The sequence below is a fragment of the Apodemus sylvaticus genome, chromosome X (assembly GCF_947179515.1).
Source record: "Apodemus sylvaticus chromosome X, mApoSyl1.1, whole genome shotgun sequence".
Lineage (NCBI taxonomy): Eukaryota > Metazoa > Chordata > Mammalia > Rodentia > Muridae > Apodemus > Apodemus sylvaticus.
Window position 1 is genome coordinate 34564399 of NC_067495.1, and position 17258 is coordinate 34581656.

Genomic DNA, 17258 nt, shown 5'->3' on the forward strand with positions numbered 1-17258 from the left:
CTTGTACTTTTTTTCCTTTTTTTCTTTTTTTCACAGAATTTATGTACCAGACTTTATTTTTTTTTACCCATGTTCTCCTGTATTTTTTCTATATTCTTTGTTTACATTCTGAATGTTTTCCCCTTTCCTAGTTCCCCCCCTCCCCATCGGTCTCATAAGCCCTCTTCCCTCTGCCCATTTCCCAATTACCCCCCTCCCATTTCCCTGTCCTGGTACTCCCCTACAATGCTGGGTCAACTCTTTTTAGAACCAGGGCCCTCTCTTTCCCTTTTCTTGGGTATAATTTGTTATGCTAATTGTGTCTTGAGAATTCAGAGCTTCTGGGCTAATTAATATCTACTTATCAGTATTTGCATTCCATATGTATTCTTTTGTGATTGGGTTACCTCACTTGTACTTGAGCTTTGAACAGGGTGATAAGAATGGATCAATTCGCATCCTTCTACTTGTTGACTGCCAGTTGACCCAGCACCAATTTGTTGAGAAGGCTTTCTTTTTTCCACTGGATGGTTTTAGCTTCTTTGTCAAAGATCAAGTGACCATAGGTGTGAGGATTCATTTCTGGGCCTTCAATTCTGTTCCATTGATCAGCCTGCCTGTCATTGTACCAATACCATGCAGTTTTTTTTTTTTTTTAAATCACTATTGCTCTGTAGTAGAGCTTGAGGTCAGGGATGGTGATTCTGCCAGAATTTTTTTTTTTTATTGTTGAGAATAATTTTCGCTATCCTGGGATTTTTGTTATTCCAGATAAATTTGGAAATTGCTCTCTTTCTGTCTCTATGAAGAATTGAATTGGAATTTTGATGTGAATTGTATTGAATCTGCAAATTGTTTTAGGCAAGATGGCCATTTTTACTATATTAACCCTGCCAATCCATGACTGTGTGAGATCTTTCCATCTTCTTAAATCTTTCTTTTAATCAAGAAAGAATCAATTTCTTTCTTCAGAGACTTGAAGTTCTTGTTATGCAGATCTTTCATTTGTTTGGATAGACTCACACCAAGGTATTTTATATTATTTGTGACTATTGTTAAGGGTGTCATTTCTCTTATTTCTTTCTCAGCCTCTTTATCCTTTGAGTGTAGGAATGCTACTGATTGAGTGAATTTTATATCCAGCCACTTTGGTGAAGTTGTTTATCAGGTTTAGGAGTTCTCTGGTGAAATATTTGGGGTCACATAAGTATACTATCATATCATCTACAAATAATGACACTTAGCCTTCTTCCTTTCCAATTTGAAACCGTTTGACCTCCTTTTGTTGTCTAGTTGCTCTGGCTAGGACTTTGAATAATATATTGAACAGGAAGGGAGAGAATGGACAGCCTTATATAGTCAGTGATTTCAGTGAGATTGTTTCAAGTTTCTCTCCATTCAGTTTGATTTTTGCTACTGGTTTGCTGTATATTGCTTTTATTATGTTTAGGTATGGGTCTTGAATTCCTGATCTTTCCAAGACTTTTCTCATAAAGAGGTGTTAGATTTGTCAAATGCTTTCTAAGCATCTACTGAAATGATCACACGGTTTTTTTTCTTTGACTTTATTTATATAGTGGATTACATTGATGGATTTCCATATATTGAACCATCTCTGCATCCCTGGGATAAAGCCTACTTGATGATGGTGGATGGTCATTATGATGAGTTCTTGAATTGGGTTGGCAAGAATTTTATTGAGTATTTTTGCATCGATATTCATAAGGGAAATTGGTCTAAAGTTCTCTTTGTTGGGTCTTTGTGTGGTTTAGGTATCAGAGTAACTGTGGCTTCATAGGATAAATTGGGTAGTCTTTCTTCTGTTTCTATTTTGTGGAATAGTTTGAAGAGTATTGGTATTAGGTCTTCTTTGAAGGTCTGATAGAACTCTCCATTAAACCTATCTGGACATGGGCGTTATTTGGTTGAGAGACTATTAATGACTGCTTCTATTTCTTTAGGGGTTATGGGATTGTTTAGATCACTTATCTGATCCTGTTTTAACTTTGGTACCTGGTATGTGTCTAGAAAATTGTCCATTTCATCTAGATTTTCCACTTCTGTTGAGTATAGGCTTTTGTAGTAGGATCTGATGATTTTTTAATTTCCTCAGTATCTATTGTTATGTCTCCCTTTTCATTTCTGATTTTGTTGATTTGGATATTGTCTCTGTGCCCTCTGGTTAGTTTGGCTAAGGATTTGTCTATCTTGTTGGTTTTTTCAAACCAGCTCCTGGTTTTGTTGATTCTTTGCATAGTTCTTTTGTTTCTACTTGGTTGATTTCAGTCCTGAGCTTGATTATTTCCTGCCATCTACTCCTCTTTATTGTATTTGCTTCATTTTGTTCTAGAGCCTTCAGCTGTACTGTTAAGCTGTTAGTGTATGCTCTCAACAGTTTCTTTTTGGAGGCACTCAGAGCTATGAGTTTTCCTCTTTAACAGTGCTTTCGTTGTGTCCCATAAGTTTGGGTATGTTGTGCCTTTGTTTTCATTAAATTCTAAAAAAGTGTTTAATTTCTTTCTTTATTTCTTTCTTGACCAAGTTATCACTGAGTAGAATGTTGATCAGTTTCCATGTATATGTGACCTTTCTGTTTTTGTTATTGAAGACCAACCTTAGTCTATGGTGATCTGATAGGGTACATAGAATTATTTCAATCTTCTTATATCTGCTGAGATCTGTTTTGTGACAGAATATATGGTCAATTTTGGAGAACATTCTTTTTATTTAGGATGAAATGTTCTATAGATATCTTTTAAATCCATTTGGTTCATAACTTCTGTTAGTTTCACCTTTTTTCTGTTTAGTTTGTGTTTCCCTGATATGAGAATGGAGTGTTGAGTCTCCCATTATTATTGTGTGGGGTGCAATGTGTGCTTTGAGCTCTAATAAAGTTTCTTTTATGAATGTGGGTACCCTTATATTTGGAGCATATATGTTTAGAATTGAGAGTTCATCTTGGTGGATTTTTTTCCCTTGATGAGTATGAAGTGTCCTTCCTTATCTTTTCTTATTACTTTATGTTGAAAGTTGATTTTATTTGATATTAGAATGGCTATGCCAGCTTGTTTCTTGGGAACATTGGCCTTTCCTGCCTTTTACTGTGAGGTAATGTCTGTCTTTGTGTCTGAGGTGAGTTTCCTGTATGAAGCAAAAATGTTGGTTGCTTCTTATGTATCCAGTTTGTTAGTCTATGTCTTTTTTTTTATTAGAGAATTGAGTCCATTGATATTAAGAGATATTAAGGAGAAGTGATAGTTGATTAATGTTATTTTTGTTATTAGAGTTGGAGTTATGTTTGTGTGGCTCTCTTCTTTTTGGTTTGCTAAAAGAAGATTAATTTCTTGTTTTTTCTAGTGTGTAGTTTCCCTCATTTTTTTTTGGTGTTTTCCATTCATCATCTTTTGAAGGGCTGGATTTATGGAAAGATATTATATAAATTTGTTTTTGTCATGCATCACCTTGGTTTCTCCATCTATGGATTTTTGCTGGTTATAGTAAGCCTGGATTGGCATTTGTGTTTCCTTAGGGTCTCTGACATCTGCCCAGGATATTCTGGCTTTCATAGTCTCTAGTGAGAATTCTGGTTTAATTCTGATAGGTTTGCATTTATATGTTACTTGACCTTTTCCCCTTACTGCTTTTAATATTTTTTTCTTTGTTTAGTGCATTTGATGTTTTAATTACTATGTGACAGGAGGAATTTCTTTTCTGTTTCAATCTATTTGGAGTTCTGTAGGCTTCTTGTATGCTCATCAACATCTCTTCCTTTAGATTAGGGAAGTTTTCTATAATTTTGTTGAAGACATTTACTGGCCCTTTAAGTTGAAAAATCTTCACTCTCTTCTATACTTATAATCCTTAGGTTTGGTGTTCTTACTGTGTCCTGGATTTCCTAGATGTTTGGGGTTAGGAGCTTTTTACATTTTTCATTTTCTTTGACTGTTTTGTCAATGCTTTCTATGGTATCTTCTGCATCTGAGATTTTATCTCTTGTATTCTGTTGTTGGTTGCATCTATGACTCCTGACTTCTTTCCTAGTTTTTTTCATGTTCAGAGTTGTTTCCCTTTGTGATTTATTTATTGTTTCTACCTCCATTTTTAGATCCTGAATTGTTTTATTCAATTCCTTCACCTGTTTGTTTGTACTTTCCTGTAATTCTTTAAGTGCTTCTCCTTGTTTACCCATGTTCTCCTGTAGTTCTTTAAGGGAGTTACTTAAGTCCTTCTTGAAGCCGTCTATCAGCATCATGAGCTGTGATTTTTAAATCCAAATTTTGCTTTTCCAGTGTGTTGAGGTATCCAGAGCTTGCTATTGTGGGTGAACTGGGTTCGGATGTTGCCACGTTGCCTTGATTTCTGTTGGTAATGTTCCTATGTTCCTATGTTTGCCTATTGCCATCTGGCTAACATCTCTGGTGTGAGTTGGTCCTGCTGTCTCTGTCTGGTGCTCTTCCCTCCTGTGGACCTGTAAGCCTGTCTCAGCACCCCTGGGTGATCAGCTCCCCCCTGGCACAGAGTACTGTGGCTCAGCCCAGCTCCTGGGTTCAGATGGAGCCCAGATCGACCCTGTCCCAGATGCTCTACAGCTCTTGTGATCCCTGTGCTCCTGGCTGTACCTACCTGCTCACTCACTGGAGAGAAAATGGAGGTCTCACCTCCAATCCTGGGAGTCAAATCAATCCCTCCAGACCACTTCTCCCCTGGCAGGATCAGTGCACAGATGGCTGTAGTGCTGCCCAACTCCTGGGTACAGGTGGAGCACAGATGGACCCTGTCCCTGCTGCTCTGCCACTGCTGTGTTCCCTGCACTCCTGGATGTACTTGCCTGTTCATTCACTGGAGAGAAAATGGCTACCATTTAATCTTAAAGCCTCATATTTCAAACCTATGGCTAGAGGCTATTCATTGTTATGTATTGGGCCAGTGAGAGTCTATAAGAGTATTTGCATCATGTCTCAGTGTATAGTTCAGAAACAAACACAGCAATAACACAGAAACACTTGCATAAAATTGAATATGTTTACTTTAAAAACAAGGTTGGCTGGGTGGTGGTGGTGCACACCTGTAATCCCAGTACTCTGGGAGGCAGAGGCAGGCAGATTTCTGAGTTCGAGGCCAGCCTGGTCTACAGAGTGAGTTCCAGGACAGCCAGGGCTACACAGAGAAACCCTGTCTTGAAAAAAACCAAATCCAAAACAACAACAACAACAACAACAAAATCCAGGTTGATTCTAAGTGTTATCTTTCTTTATATTTTAGTTAAAATGCATTTTATTTTATTAAATGATAATGAAAAAGGTAGTACATTTTCTTGTTGAAAAAATAAGAAAAGTAGTATGTCAACCCTACTCAAATTGATTGCTAAAGCAGTTGTATATGGCGTTAAATTTGTTTGTCTCTCCTTGGAATGGAAAGAGCATCTTTTAAAGAGCTACTTAATATCTGATTACTGTGACGCAGTTCCTTTGTTATTTATAGAGTGTAAGATTCCTTTTTGTCAGTTTGATTTTTTTTCTTTTATGAGATGGTCTCATTCTATAGATTACATTGACCTCAAGCTCATGGAAATCTCCTGCAACAGCCTCCCAAATGCTAGGATGACAGATGTGTCCCACCATGCCTGGCTAGCAACATAAGTTGTACAGTTCTTTTGCAGATCTACCTACTTCACTATTAGGTGAAGTGACAGTTGGTTGCATTTACAGGTGTTTGTTTTCTTAAAGGAAAACTCAATGCAGTGCATTGTACACATGGCAGGAATATGTGTTTAATATGTTTGTGTTGACTGGAAAAAGGCAAAAGCTGTTATTGATGATGATTACCTATTCTGCTTCTGTCACTAGGCTTACAGGAAATGGATAAATGATAAAAGGCAGGGAGTTGAAGAGCCCCTCCTCCCAGGCGTCACATTCACCAACAATCAGCTCTTCTTCCTGAGTTATGCTCATGTGAGTAAACTGAGGAGAGGGCACCAGAGGGGAAAATGTAAGCCATTAACTTGTGTCTTTAATCAAAGCTTTGGAGGAAAAGCTCATGACTTTGACTATAGCCAACATTTAATCTTGTGTCCATATTGGGTCAGATATAAGAGAAAGTACCCAAAAAGTACACAACCCCCAAGATAGTATTTCCTAGTTAGAATGGGCAAACAGGATCAAATAAGGGCATATGGGTTTTTATTATTTAAAAGTAATAATGTTTTGACTGGGAAAAGGCCATGTTCTGTCAGTTATCTGTTGTCTATGGTTAGTTTTGTGTTACAATGGCAGAAATGAATAGTTGAAACAGGGATCTTATGGTTTTCAAAGGTTCAAATATATCTCCAGAAGTTTTCTTATCTCTGATCTAGAGGACAAAATACAAGGATCTATCTGTTTCCATTACTTACACTTTAGTTCAAAATGACAGCTCTTTGTAAGTGGAATAAACTAATGGAGAGAAATACTGTCATTTAAATCTTATGATGTCTTTAAATACATTATTGCCAAACTAAAGAAATTTGGAGGTAAAAGAATAATTCTGTTTTTTAAAATCTCCATTGAGAAATTTCTCTTAACACACTTCCCCGATTTTACAGAACAAGGATATTTTGCTCTTTGTACATTGAAGGAATTCCGTTTACATGGTACATATTATTTTCTATTCTGGAAATATACTAAAATGCAGTAACAACCTTATTGTTCAGGAACCGCTTACATAACTTATGAAACATAATCAATGTCATAAATGATGTAAGCAAAATATATATGACAAAAATAACAAGATATGAGATTGAAGGGAAAATGGGGTCTATCTTAGTATTGCTGTGATGAGACACCATGACCACAGGAATTCTTATAAAGGGAGACATTGAATTGAGGCTAGTAAGTTTAGTTTTAGTCTATTATTGCCATGGCAGGAAGCATGGTAGCATGTAGGGAGACATGGTGCTGGAGAAGGAGTTGAGAGTTCTACATCCTGATAGGCAACAATATATTAAATTGTCTTGAGCGTCTGAGCTCTCAAGGATCACTCCCACAGTGACACACTTCCTCCAGCAAGGCCATACTTACTCCAACAAGGCCACACCTCCTAATAGTACCATTTCCCTACACTAAGTATTCAAACACATGAATCTATGAGGGCCAATCATCATTATTTAAGCCACTACATGCTACCATGGCCTAGCTTTTGAGGAAATTAAGGAATCTTAATCTTAAAAACATCTTTAAAATCATATTCATAAATGTGGCTAGAAATGATTTATCATTATCAAAATAACAGTAAGCCAGTAGCTTTCTTGCCCTCTATACCTATAGTTGCTATGACCTGCTAAATTTGTTTCTCATGCATTTTTCCACATATTTTTATACTTCTGGTTCTTTCAATGCCCATTTCTACTTATTTAATAGACATCAATAGCTTTTGAAAATAACTAGTCTTTACTTCCTTCTTTTTCCTATATACTTCTGCTAGGTAAATCCTTCAAAAATATGCTTTTACTTTTCTGTTCAAGAACAATGTTTAAACATAATTATAACACTTAGGCCTGCTGATCAGTACTTCAAAAATCTAGCATGGACCTTTCTCTCCCTGGGCACTCGGATGCTCAACCACGCTGAATGTTTTTCCCATCCCTCAATCATTTATAATTTCCCTTCCAATTTCTAATGCTTTCCTATATATTCATGTATCCTAAAGGTATAGAGGTATTCATACTTTAAGCTTATATCATGTTTCAAGAAATATTTCAAAAGAGTACTAAGGTTATACCTCAGAAAACAAATAACACAGGAGTGTATTTCTTCTTTTTGCTCCATGTTCAATGTATGTCATCAGTGGGACTCTGACCATAGTTTTTACTGAAGGAATTGGGTTTTGAAGTATTTAATCTTGACAGTATTTCATTTGGAGTATTTCATCATTCCACTTTCATGAACACCAAACAGTACTTTTTATTTGTTGTGAGTGAATGTTTATGTTGGTGTGTGTACTTCTTGGTATGGACATATGCATGCATGTGTATAGGACAGAAGCTGATGTTGTCTTTCCTTTATTGCTCTTCATCTTTATTTTTTGATAAATGGTCTTTCACTGAATCTAAAAATCATCAATTTGGTTAACCTTGCCAATAAACTCAACTTTTCTCTACCACTACCCCTATGTTCTGCCCCCAGCTCTTAAGACATAGGTACATGCTCTCATGCCCAGCTTTTTAATATGGGTTTTAGGGATCTGAATTCAAGTCCACATGCTTGTATCAGGTGCATTACAGATTGAGTCATATACTCAACCTCACTGACTGTTAATGTAGCATCTTACATTGTTCTTAAAACTATTAAAATTGATACCAAATTTTTCCCAAAATTTTATTAGGAAATGGAATATATACCTTCTTATGTTTATTGGTCAGAACAAGTTAGGTAGTCATGTCTAACTTCAAAGGAAATAGAGGCATGTGTTCCTTTCCAAAGTCCAGGCTAGGATGAGGCAAGAAAGACACCCAAGGGTCATCTATAGTCAGTAAGCCTCCTAATTATACTAAACCATGATATATTTTATTTATTCTTTTCATTGAAATGAATATGGTTAAAACACTAAATTAATAAGATGAATACATTCACTACTTTTGGGGCACATGTAATTCTCTTGATTTAAATCATTTTCCTGGAAACCTTCTTTATTTGCTCAAATTGTATAATTCACATTGATAAATTTCTTACTCTGGGGACTTGAATAATAAATATTACTGTTGCTCAATATTTTATCTGATTCACTAAAACTTCTTGTTCTCTATAAATCCCAAAATTATTCTTCAGTACAACTTGGATGAGTTAAGAAACTAGAAAATGTATAGTTGGAGTAGAAGCATGTTTACTAGGGTGTCTTTATCTTTTAGGTAAGGTGCAATTCCTATAGACCAGAAGCTGCCAGAGAACAAGTCCAAATTGGTGCTCACAGTCCTCCACAGTTTAGGTAAGTGAGTGAACGGGTGACTCCAGGTTTTATCTGTGCATTCTCCCCACACTGTGCCCCCAGCCATACCAGTGTGCTGCCTGATTGGAGTTATGAATAAAAGTCTACACAATGAAATTTGTAATCTCCATTTTGTAGACCACTGAACCTAGTCAAACAGAAACTAAGCATCTCTCGTTTCATTGTAGTAAGCTGGTCTTCTCAGTGTCTTTTCAACTCAAGTTCTGCTTAGTATTGCATCAAGAGACCAGTGAGGCTTCAAAAGTATTTGCAATACAAATCTAAATTTTAGTAATAAATTTCAGATATACAATTAGAACTGCTTGGGGCCAGAGAGATGGTTCAACGGTTAAGAGCACTGCTGTTCTTCTAGAGAATTCAGGTTCAATTTCCAGCACCCACATGATAGCTCATAACTACCTGAAACTCAAATACCAGGGGATATATATGAGTTACCCTTGAAGTATCCAAAGCCTTCAGTGCACATGGTACACATACATACAGTCAAACATTCACACATGTGAACTAAATATGATTGTGTATATATAGAATTATAATTGCTTTTGGAAGGCAATAGTCCATGGATGCCATTAGTATGTCAGATCCCTGCTTAGTAATGGGAATATTGAATTGTTCTACCATCTATTCTAGCAGGGAGATCTGGGTAAAAGAAAAAAATTCAAAATGGATTTTATTATCTCGGAAGAGGATGTGATCTGTTATAGCATTCTGTTTTTAAGCTTCAAGAACTCTGGTTTATTCTGGTCTGTTTTCTGTTTAAGAGTATTCTGTGTGTTATCTCTTGTTCCCCACACATTGTAAACTAACAAACATAAACAATTGTTCCTTTTCTGAACACAAGATACGTGGTTATATTTAGCAGTTATAATTCATATCTGGAGTCAGAGACAGTGCAGTTTGATTTTCATCTTATAACACCCTTTGAAGCAATTGCATATATAAATATAAGGTTGATATTACTTATCTTGGACTAGGTTCTGTGGCTTGAGAGAAATTTCCTACAGTAGAGAACAGTTAATTATACAGAGAAATCCAAGAAGTCATGGTAATTTATAGTTAGTCTTTGCTTAAAACATATTATACCTGATACTTTTATGTTTAATATTTAAATGAATCTATTAGCATATCATAAGAAAGTCATCTATGATTTCCTCTATATTTTAAAATCTTATTCCTAAAACCTTGCCTTAGAAATGCTTAAAAATTGACTATAAATTACCCAGTAGCATAAAAATCTAATCACTGTGTTGGAAATTCTCCCCCACTGAAGGCTAACAGTTTCTAATGGACTAAAATATGATCCCACAGACAAATGGAGCAGATGAAACCATACAGTAGATTAATTACTTAACAGATAAGTTTTAGAAACTAAGGTCATTTTGCTAACTAGTTGCCTGAAATGTTGGATTTTTGCTAATAATTTACACAGTGATTACATACTTAGTGATTATCATCTATATTTCATCTTGAATATTTGTCTAAGGTGAAAAACACTATGATATATTGATCCCTATCCAAACACCCCAACTAAATCCAAGAAATTGTGGGGATTTGTTGAATACAGGCCATAACATTCCTTCAAATGCCCAGAGGTAGCAAAGTCATCAGGGAAGACATAGTGACTGAGAATGCTGTTTTTGGTAAGCCCTTTGAATGTTCAGTTGAGTAAGAAATTGATGATAGGGAGGTTTTTACCTTACTTGTTATTGATATCTGCAGTAAGCATAGATTTTAAGTGTAGAGAAAAATCACACAATGGGAATAGTACTTGCAAAAGGCAGTTATAATCAAAGTGCTGAGTAGGAATCTGCAGTCTCTATTGCAGTCAGGAACTTGTGACTGTAGCAGATTCTAAAGCTAAAATTCAGTGTAGAATGACTCATCTGTAATAGCTAGATTCTGTCCATTAATAAGTTGATTCTTTTTTTTTAATTTTTTTTATTCGATATAATTTATTTACATTTCAAATGATTTCCCCTTTTCTAGCCCCCCCCCAACTCCCCGAAAGTCCCGTAAGCCCCCTTCTCTTCCCCTGACCTCCCTCCCACCCCTTTCCAGTTCCCCGTTCTGGTTTTGCCGAATACTGTTTCACTGAGTCTTTCCAGAACCAGGGACCACTCCTCCTTTCTTCTTGTATCTCATTTGATGTGTGGATTATGTTTTGGGTATTCCAGTTTTCTAGGTTAATAACCACTTATTAGTGAGTGCATACCATGATTCACCTTTTGAGTCTTTAGCCAAATTCTAGGTAGATGTGAATATCCAAATCGGGAGGAATTTAGGGAAAGTATTTTGGTACATCGAATGATCTGTTAAAAACTAATTGGAAATGCAGCAAGAACAATGACCTTTACAATATTATAATATTGTGAGAGAGAAAGAAGCAGAAGACAAAGTTATGTGGATATTCCATTCATGTCAAGTTCAAAGGCAGGTGGAGCTATGGTTATAAATGTAGGAATTATTTTTGGAGGTCTTGGCACGGGATACAATTGAAACTTTTGGATGCTTGAGATACCTTGCCTTGATCAAAGAATGGTAGCAATGGGAGCATATATTTTAAAAAAAAATAGTGGTTTCTACACGTATGACTTATGCCCTTTGTGCCAACTATATGTCTTAGGAACTAATTTCATTTTACTAACTAGTTGCTTGAAATGTTGGCATTTTTTGTTAATAATTTACAGAGTATATTTACTGATTATTACCTATATTCTATCTTTAACAGTTGCTAGAAGTAACTTTTTCAAAAATTAGAAAAACAAAGTCCTGTAGATGATATACTTGTATAGGAATTTGAAGACTCTTAGGAGGAGTACTAGAGTCTTGGTTAGCCTTTGAAGAAATGTTGCGTTTTTTTTTTTTTTTTATTCTCAATGACATTAATTCCATTTCTTAATTATCTGAGCTTTAGGTGTCTTCTTTGTAAACAGACTAAGGGAATGTAAGAGCTCTTAATAGAAATGAACTGTTTCATCTAGAACATGTGGATGACTCAGAATTGGATGACATATACTTTGTCATCTCTCTCTCTCTTTTTCAGGGTCAATGGTGCCGTTAGCAACTTTGAAGAATTTCAAAAAGCTTTTAACTGCCCACCAAATTCCACCATGAACAGAGGTGCAGAGTCCTGCAGACTCTGGTAGCTGGAGTGCTGTTGTCTGCCATCCTGACAGAGCTGAGGAATGCCAGTAAAGGCATTAACATACTCAGCACCTACTGCTTTCTGTTTATATTTCGTCGAAGACTTTTATTTTTAATGCATTTTCATTATTTTGGTAGATGATTTACTGGGATCTAAACAGTATCTGTTCAAAGTCATTGGGTTTATAAAAGAACTTCAAGAACTGAACCAAATACATTTTTATTTTAGTAAGCCAAACCAATGAAAACGAGTGTCAAGGCTATTTGGTTAAACTGCTCTTGGCTGATATCCCTATTATCCATTTCTGTTAGCCACAGCTAGGTAGTACATATAGCATTGCAATCTATAGCTTTGCAGGGGGCCTGAGTAGAGTATATCCATAGAAAGGATCAGTCACTGAAAATTGTCACCCTCAACGATAAAGATGTGTGCCATATGTGTGCACAGTTATTACACAACATTTCTTAATTCTAAGGTAGTTGAATTAGAAATGTGTTGGATCTTCATTTTATAATTTCTAATAAAGTTATGCTCTTCAGGTTTGGAGTCTATTGGACAATTGTATCTCAGAACTTCCATCCGATGTACTTTACTGCCCTGTTTAAGTAAGCATGAACAGACATGGTATAAAGCCCATTTGGTGAAGAATTTGGGTCTATAAAATAGGGGAAAAAAGAATACATCTTTGACTGCCAGCAGTATTAAAAACTATTAACAACAACAACTAATCACACAACAATAAAGATCGTAGGAAATGAAATCTGCAAACATTGATCCAGTCCCTCTGTACATCAGTGAGCATCTGTCTGATCGATAACAGTCATGGAGCAGTTCTGATTTTGTTTTGTTCTGCTCAGATGTGTTTATATCCTAACTGAACTGAGTATTGGCTGAGGAAAGAATGTTTTGTTTCTATGTCAGCAACATATGGCCTTCATTTCCTCTTAGCAAGATGATGTAAACACCACAATGAGGAGGGGGTAAAATGCTCTTCCACCTCAGCCCACTTAATGTTACCTCTCCTTAAAAGAAAACCTTTGCAAAAGCTTCTAGAATGAAAACATTTTAGTATATATGAATCCAATTTAAGCAATCCTACCTAGATCTAAAGGATATAACTTTACTCTTTACATCTTATGAAGGGTTTATTTCTTCTCTAAAAGCAGTACTGTATTTTGATCTTTGGAGCATTATTTTTATAATCAACACCTATAGTGTTAATTAACTTAGTGTTAGTGTATATTTATGTAGGATAACGTTATCACATTTAAGATAAATTTAGAATAAATCTGTAATGTCATTGAAGTGATATTTCATGTTTTGTTTTTTAATTTAGTATAGGCATTTTCTTACCCCCAACATATTCTTCATTGTACATGGGGTGCTGGGTTAAGTGGGCCAATAGAAAAATTTCAAAAGCAAAATGACAACTTCACATGAATCACAGGAGGTCAATTTTGTACCCTTGTGACTTGTCATTCTTTTGCAAAAAAAAAAAATGTAAGTGTGAACCATATCCTTTTATAACCATGGGAACTTCCAAAGAGAGAAAAATGGAAGGGCACCATCATAAGGAAAACAATTACACTGCATTAGTCTGAGGAGAGTGATTTTCCCCTTGACTTCCTCCTCTCCGAATGGATACACTTCTGAAGGGCAGCAGCCTTTTCCTCCTCTTAACCATGGTTTAAAGTGACCTTGGTTTGTACTTCTAAACACAAACAGCATTTTGTGAGGTGTTAGAAATATATGTGCCTTTTTTCTGGTGTAGCCATTCTGATTTGATAATACTCATTTTTATTCCTGAACACTGAGGTTTGCCATGCTTATAAAAATAGTGTGTTCCTTCTAGGTTTTCTTTTTAACAATTCCAAAGAAACACATTCCTGCAGGTCAGAGAGTGTGTTTGGTAAGACTATATATAGAGTTATGACTTTGGAAATGGTATTGTTTTATTGGTTAAGAACAACTGGTTAGTGATTAGTGTTCTCCCACATTCTGAATGACAGGATTAGTAAGTATCTCGATCAACTTAGATTTTTCAAGAGATACAAAATTATTCTTAGTCGCCACACACACTTTCTACAAGTACTAACTTTTTAAGTGTTTCAGTTAAACTCTCCAAATTACAATATTATTCTCTGTGCAACTTGATTTCTTAAAGAGACACTGATTGAATGGTAGAGAAAATCAGATATGACTGGAGGAATGGAAGAAATGCAGGGGGAGCTGGCCTGAGGAAAACAAGACAGGATCTTGCTGCTGCTTGATGTACATGCTCACTGGAGGAGAACCAAAAAGTCTTTAAAAATAATTATGGTAAATCAAAAGGAAATTAAATATTGGATCTCAGACTAGGGCTGGAGCAATGCACTGCTCTGACTCATATTGCAGCTGTTCTGCAAGTGGATCATTAACTGGGCATTTGAAGGAGGTTTTCTTTTTTTAATGTGTGGGAAATTCTCTTTTGAGAGTCAAGGATCCTGTATATTTAAAGCTGTGTTGTTTGGCCTTACTACCATTGTCCAAAGTTTGCTGAGTTTTTCACCAAGTATTCAGCATAAGCCTCCTATTCCTGCCTCACTCCTTTTTATTAGATGGATTGGGGCATGTCTCCTATAAGATCAGAATTCATAAATTATCCTCAAGCATATTTAATGCCTTACGTCAATGGAGCTTAAAGCATAGCCCATAAATTTTATCTTATTTAGCCCTGGAGCATCACTAAGAAGAAACTAGGAACTAAGGCTCACCAGACAGAGGGTGCTTATGCCAAGAGAAATGAGAAGGCTTAGAATTGCTTGTCTAATATCTCAGAGCATGGAAAGACAGGTTCTGTGCTTTGGGCTACTGATCTTTGCATCTCTTAGAGTGTCTTCTTTTCCAATATGTTTATTCTACCAGTATTTCTAAAATTGCTTATCATTTGGTAGCCACTGCCTTTGATATTTTTAACATAATTTCACAGTACATCTTAAATTATGGTAAACTGCATGATTGTTCCATGTGATAACATCTTTATCACTAGTGGTAGTGTCTTATTGGTTTTAAGAAAGATGTTCGTAGATTGTGCAGTTTAAAAACAAGACTGATTTGGTTGTGTTTTTTTCCTTCATGAAACAATGAGAATCATTATTTTAAGGACAATAAAACATTTGTTGAAGGTTTTCTGTTGCTTCCCTTTTGCAATCCCAATCTATTATTTTTTTTTTTTTTTTTTTTTTTTTTTTTTTTTTTTTCGTTGCAATAACAAGAGGATTTTTTATTCCAGAATTCTGGGTTGGTTCCACAGCCATACACTATGCAGGGGTAGAGGACTGTGGACCAATCCCAATCTATTATATATGTGGATATTCAGGTCTGATTTGAAATATATTTGCCAGAAAACTGTGCAAGCCACTACAACAAACTAAATTTCTTGCTTTGGGAAAGTAAGACTTTGATGCAGAAACTTTCAGAAGACGAGAGATTTGCGAGCTGGTCATTACATTCCTTCTAGAATATAAGTCAGCAGATGTGGTTTTATTGCCTTTTGTAATAATATTCCTGCTGAGGGAAATAGATGCCTCTGAGAAAATTATCTACTGTGATAGGGCTGGGCTCACAAAAGTAATAATGCACAAGACCATTCCTATTGAAGCAGAGAATCTCTATGTGCTGTTAGTGTGCCTTAACAATACAGTCAATTTATAGTCATTCACTCGGCACATGGTAAGTGAGCATCCATTCTATTGAAATCACTAAGGTAGCTATATTTAGGAAGATAATATACACTCTCTGGCTCTAGTGAGCTGTTTGGTTTAACATGGGAGCTGGATATTATAAATGGGTCTAACTATACTACTGAGTAACATCTGATATATAAGTACATTAGAGTGTGCTTTATTCTGCTCTCCTATGGTGGACATTATCAGTCCACCCTCTTCCAAGGTCCCAACAAGTTCCTTTGACAAGAAGCTCTAACTTACCTTCTGTGTACTTTTGTTTCTAATTAGTTATGGCTATCTAGATACATGTCTCCATGCACTTGGGGCTTCTTTGACCAATCCACTTTCAGTGAACTATAATTTCCAGGTGACTCTAATACAATAGCTAAGTGGTACAGGAATCTGAAAGGTTGACCATTTTGCCTGAATACAAATGAATCTATAGGCGTACCATAGAGTTCACACTAGTTTCTCATTGGAGTCTGTTGGGATTAGGCTGATAATACAAATACAATTGCCCATTAATTACTTTAAAATAAATTCCTAGCACTTATGTATGCTAAAATCTAGCAAAATACTGGTCTAAAGGGGACTAAGTCAATCTACGGTGTCATGGCATTCTGTATTGGATATTAAAGTGAGATGTTCTAGACCTGGTGGATAATAAGTGGCTGAACATAGCCTGATGAGCCTCCTGTTGGGGAGATTCGTTAAGTTTCTGAGTTTCTAGTTTGTGAACAGATCCACAAAGTGAGTGAGCCTGTGTGTGTGTGTGTGTGTGTGTGTGTGTGTGTGTGTAATCATGGTTAGACGGAAAGATGAAGGAGATTTTGTAGGGGCAGAGGCAAGAGTTACAGATTCTCCCTTACTGTGGTTTAAGTAACTTAGATTTCAAGAGACTCAAAGGGTACTAAGTTTGTTTAGATTTTCAGGTTGCATATCTCAGTAGACCTGCTCAAAACCTGAATGTGTTCAAGCTGATGTGTTCAGTTAGGTTTAAGATATATTGCATGCCTTTCCAATTTACCTGATCTCTTTAGTAATTAAGACCATGCTAGCTATAGAATAGATAATCTTAAAGGCTTAGCTCAACTTCAGTTTATTTTGTTTTCATTGCATGAACAATGAATATTAATGGCCATTGAACAGCTCTCCTCCAGTTGGTGATTTGGCAACCCAGGGTTCAATACTGTGATTATACAATTTTCTTTTTCTTTTTTTGAAAAGGATGTTCTTTTATTTAAAAAGGAAGTAAAAGCATTTTATGATAAAATTGAAGATTTACATGGAAAATATTTCTGATAAAATAGAATAGATATATAGAAAAACACATTAAAATTGAAAATCTTATGGAAAATTAGAGTAAAGTGGTAGACATAAAAACATTGCTAAATTAATTGAAAAAGGATGTAGAAACATAGAATTGAAGACTTATGTGGAAAATATTT

The 17258-nt window shown here is 35.8% G+C and overlaps 1 protein-coding gene across 1 annotated transcript in view; it reads left to right on the top strand.

Annotated features, from left to right (window-relative positions):
- Phex (phosphate regulating endopeptidase X-linked) overlaps nucleotides 1–12612 on the top strand; it is a 240178-nt gene extending 227566 nt beyond the window's left edge. The window contains exons 19-21 of the mRNA XM_052170209.1: nucleotides 5826–5930; nucleotides 8861–8937; nucleotides 12002–12612. Coding sequence (XP_052026169.1) covers nucleotides 5826–5930; nucleotides 8861–8937; nucleotides 12002–12104 — 285 coding nt within the window. The 3' untranslated portion in view covers nucleotides 12105–12612. The remainder of the gene's footprint in view (nucleotides 1–5825; nucleotides 5931–8860; nucleotides 8938–12001) is intronic.
- The last annotated feature ends 4646 nt before the right edge of the window (nucleotides 12613–17258 follow it).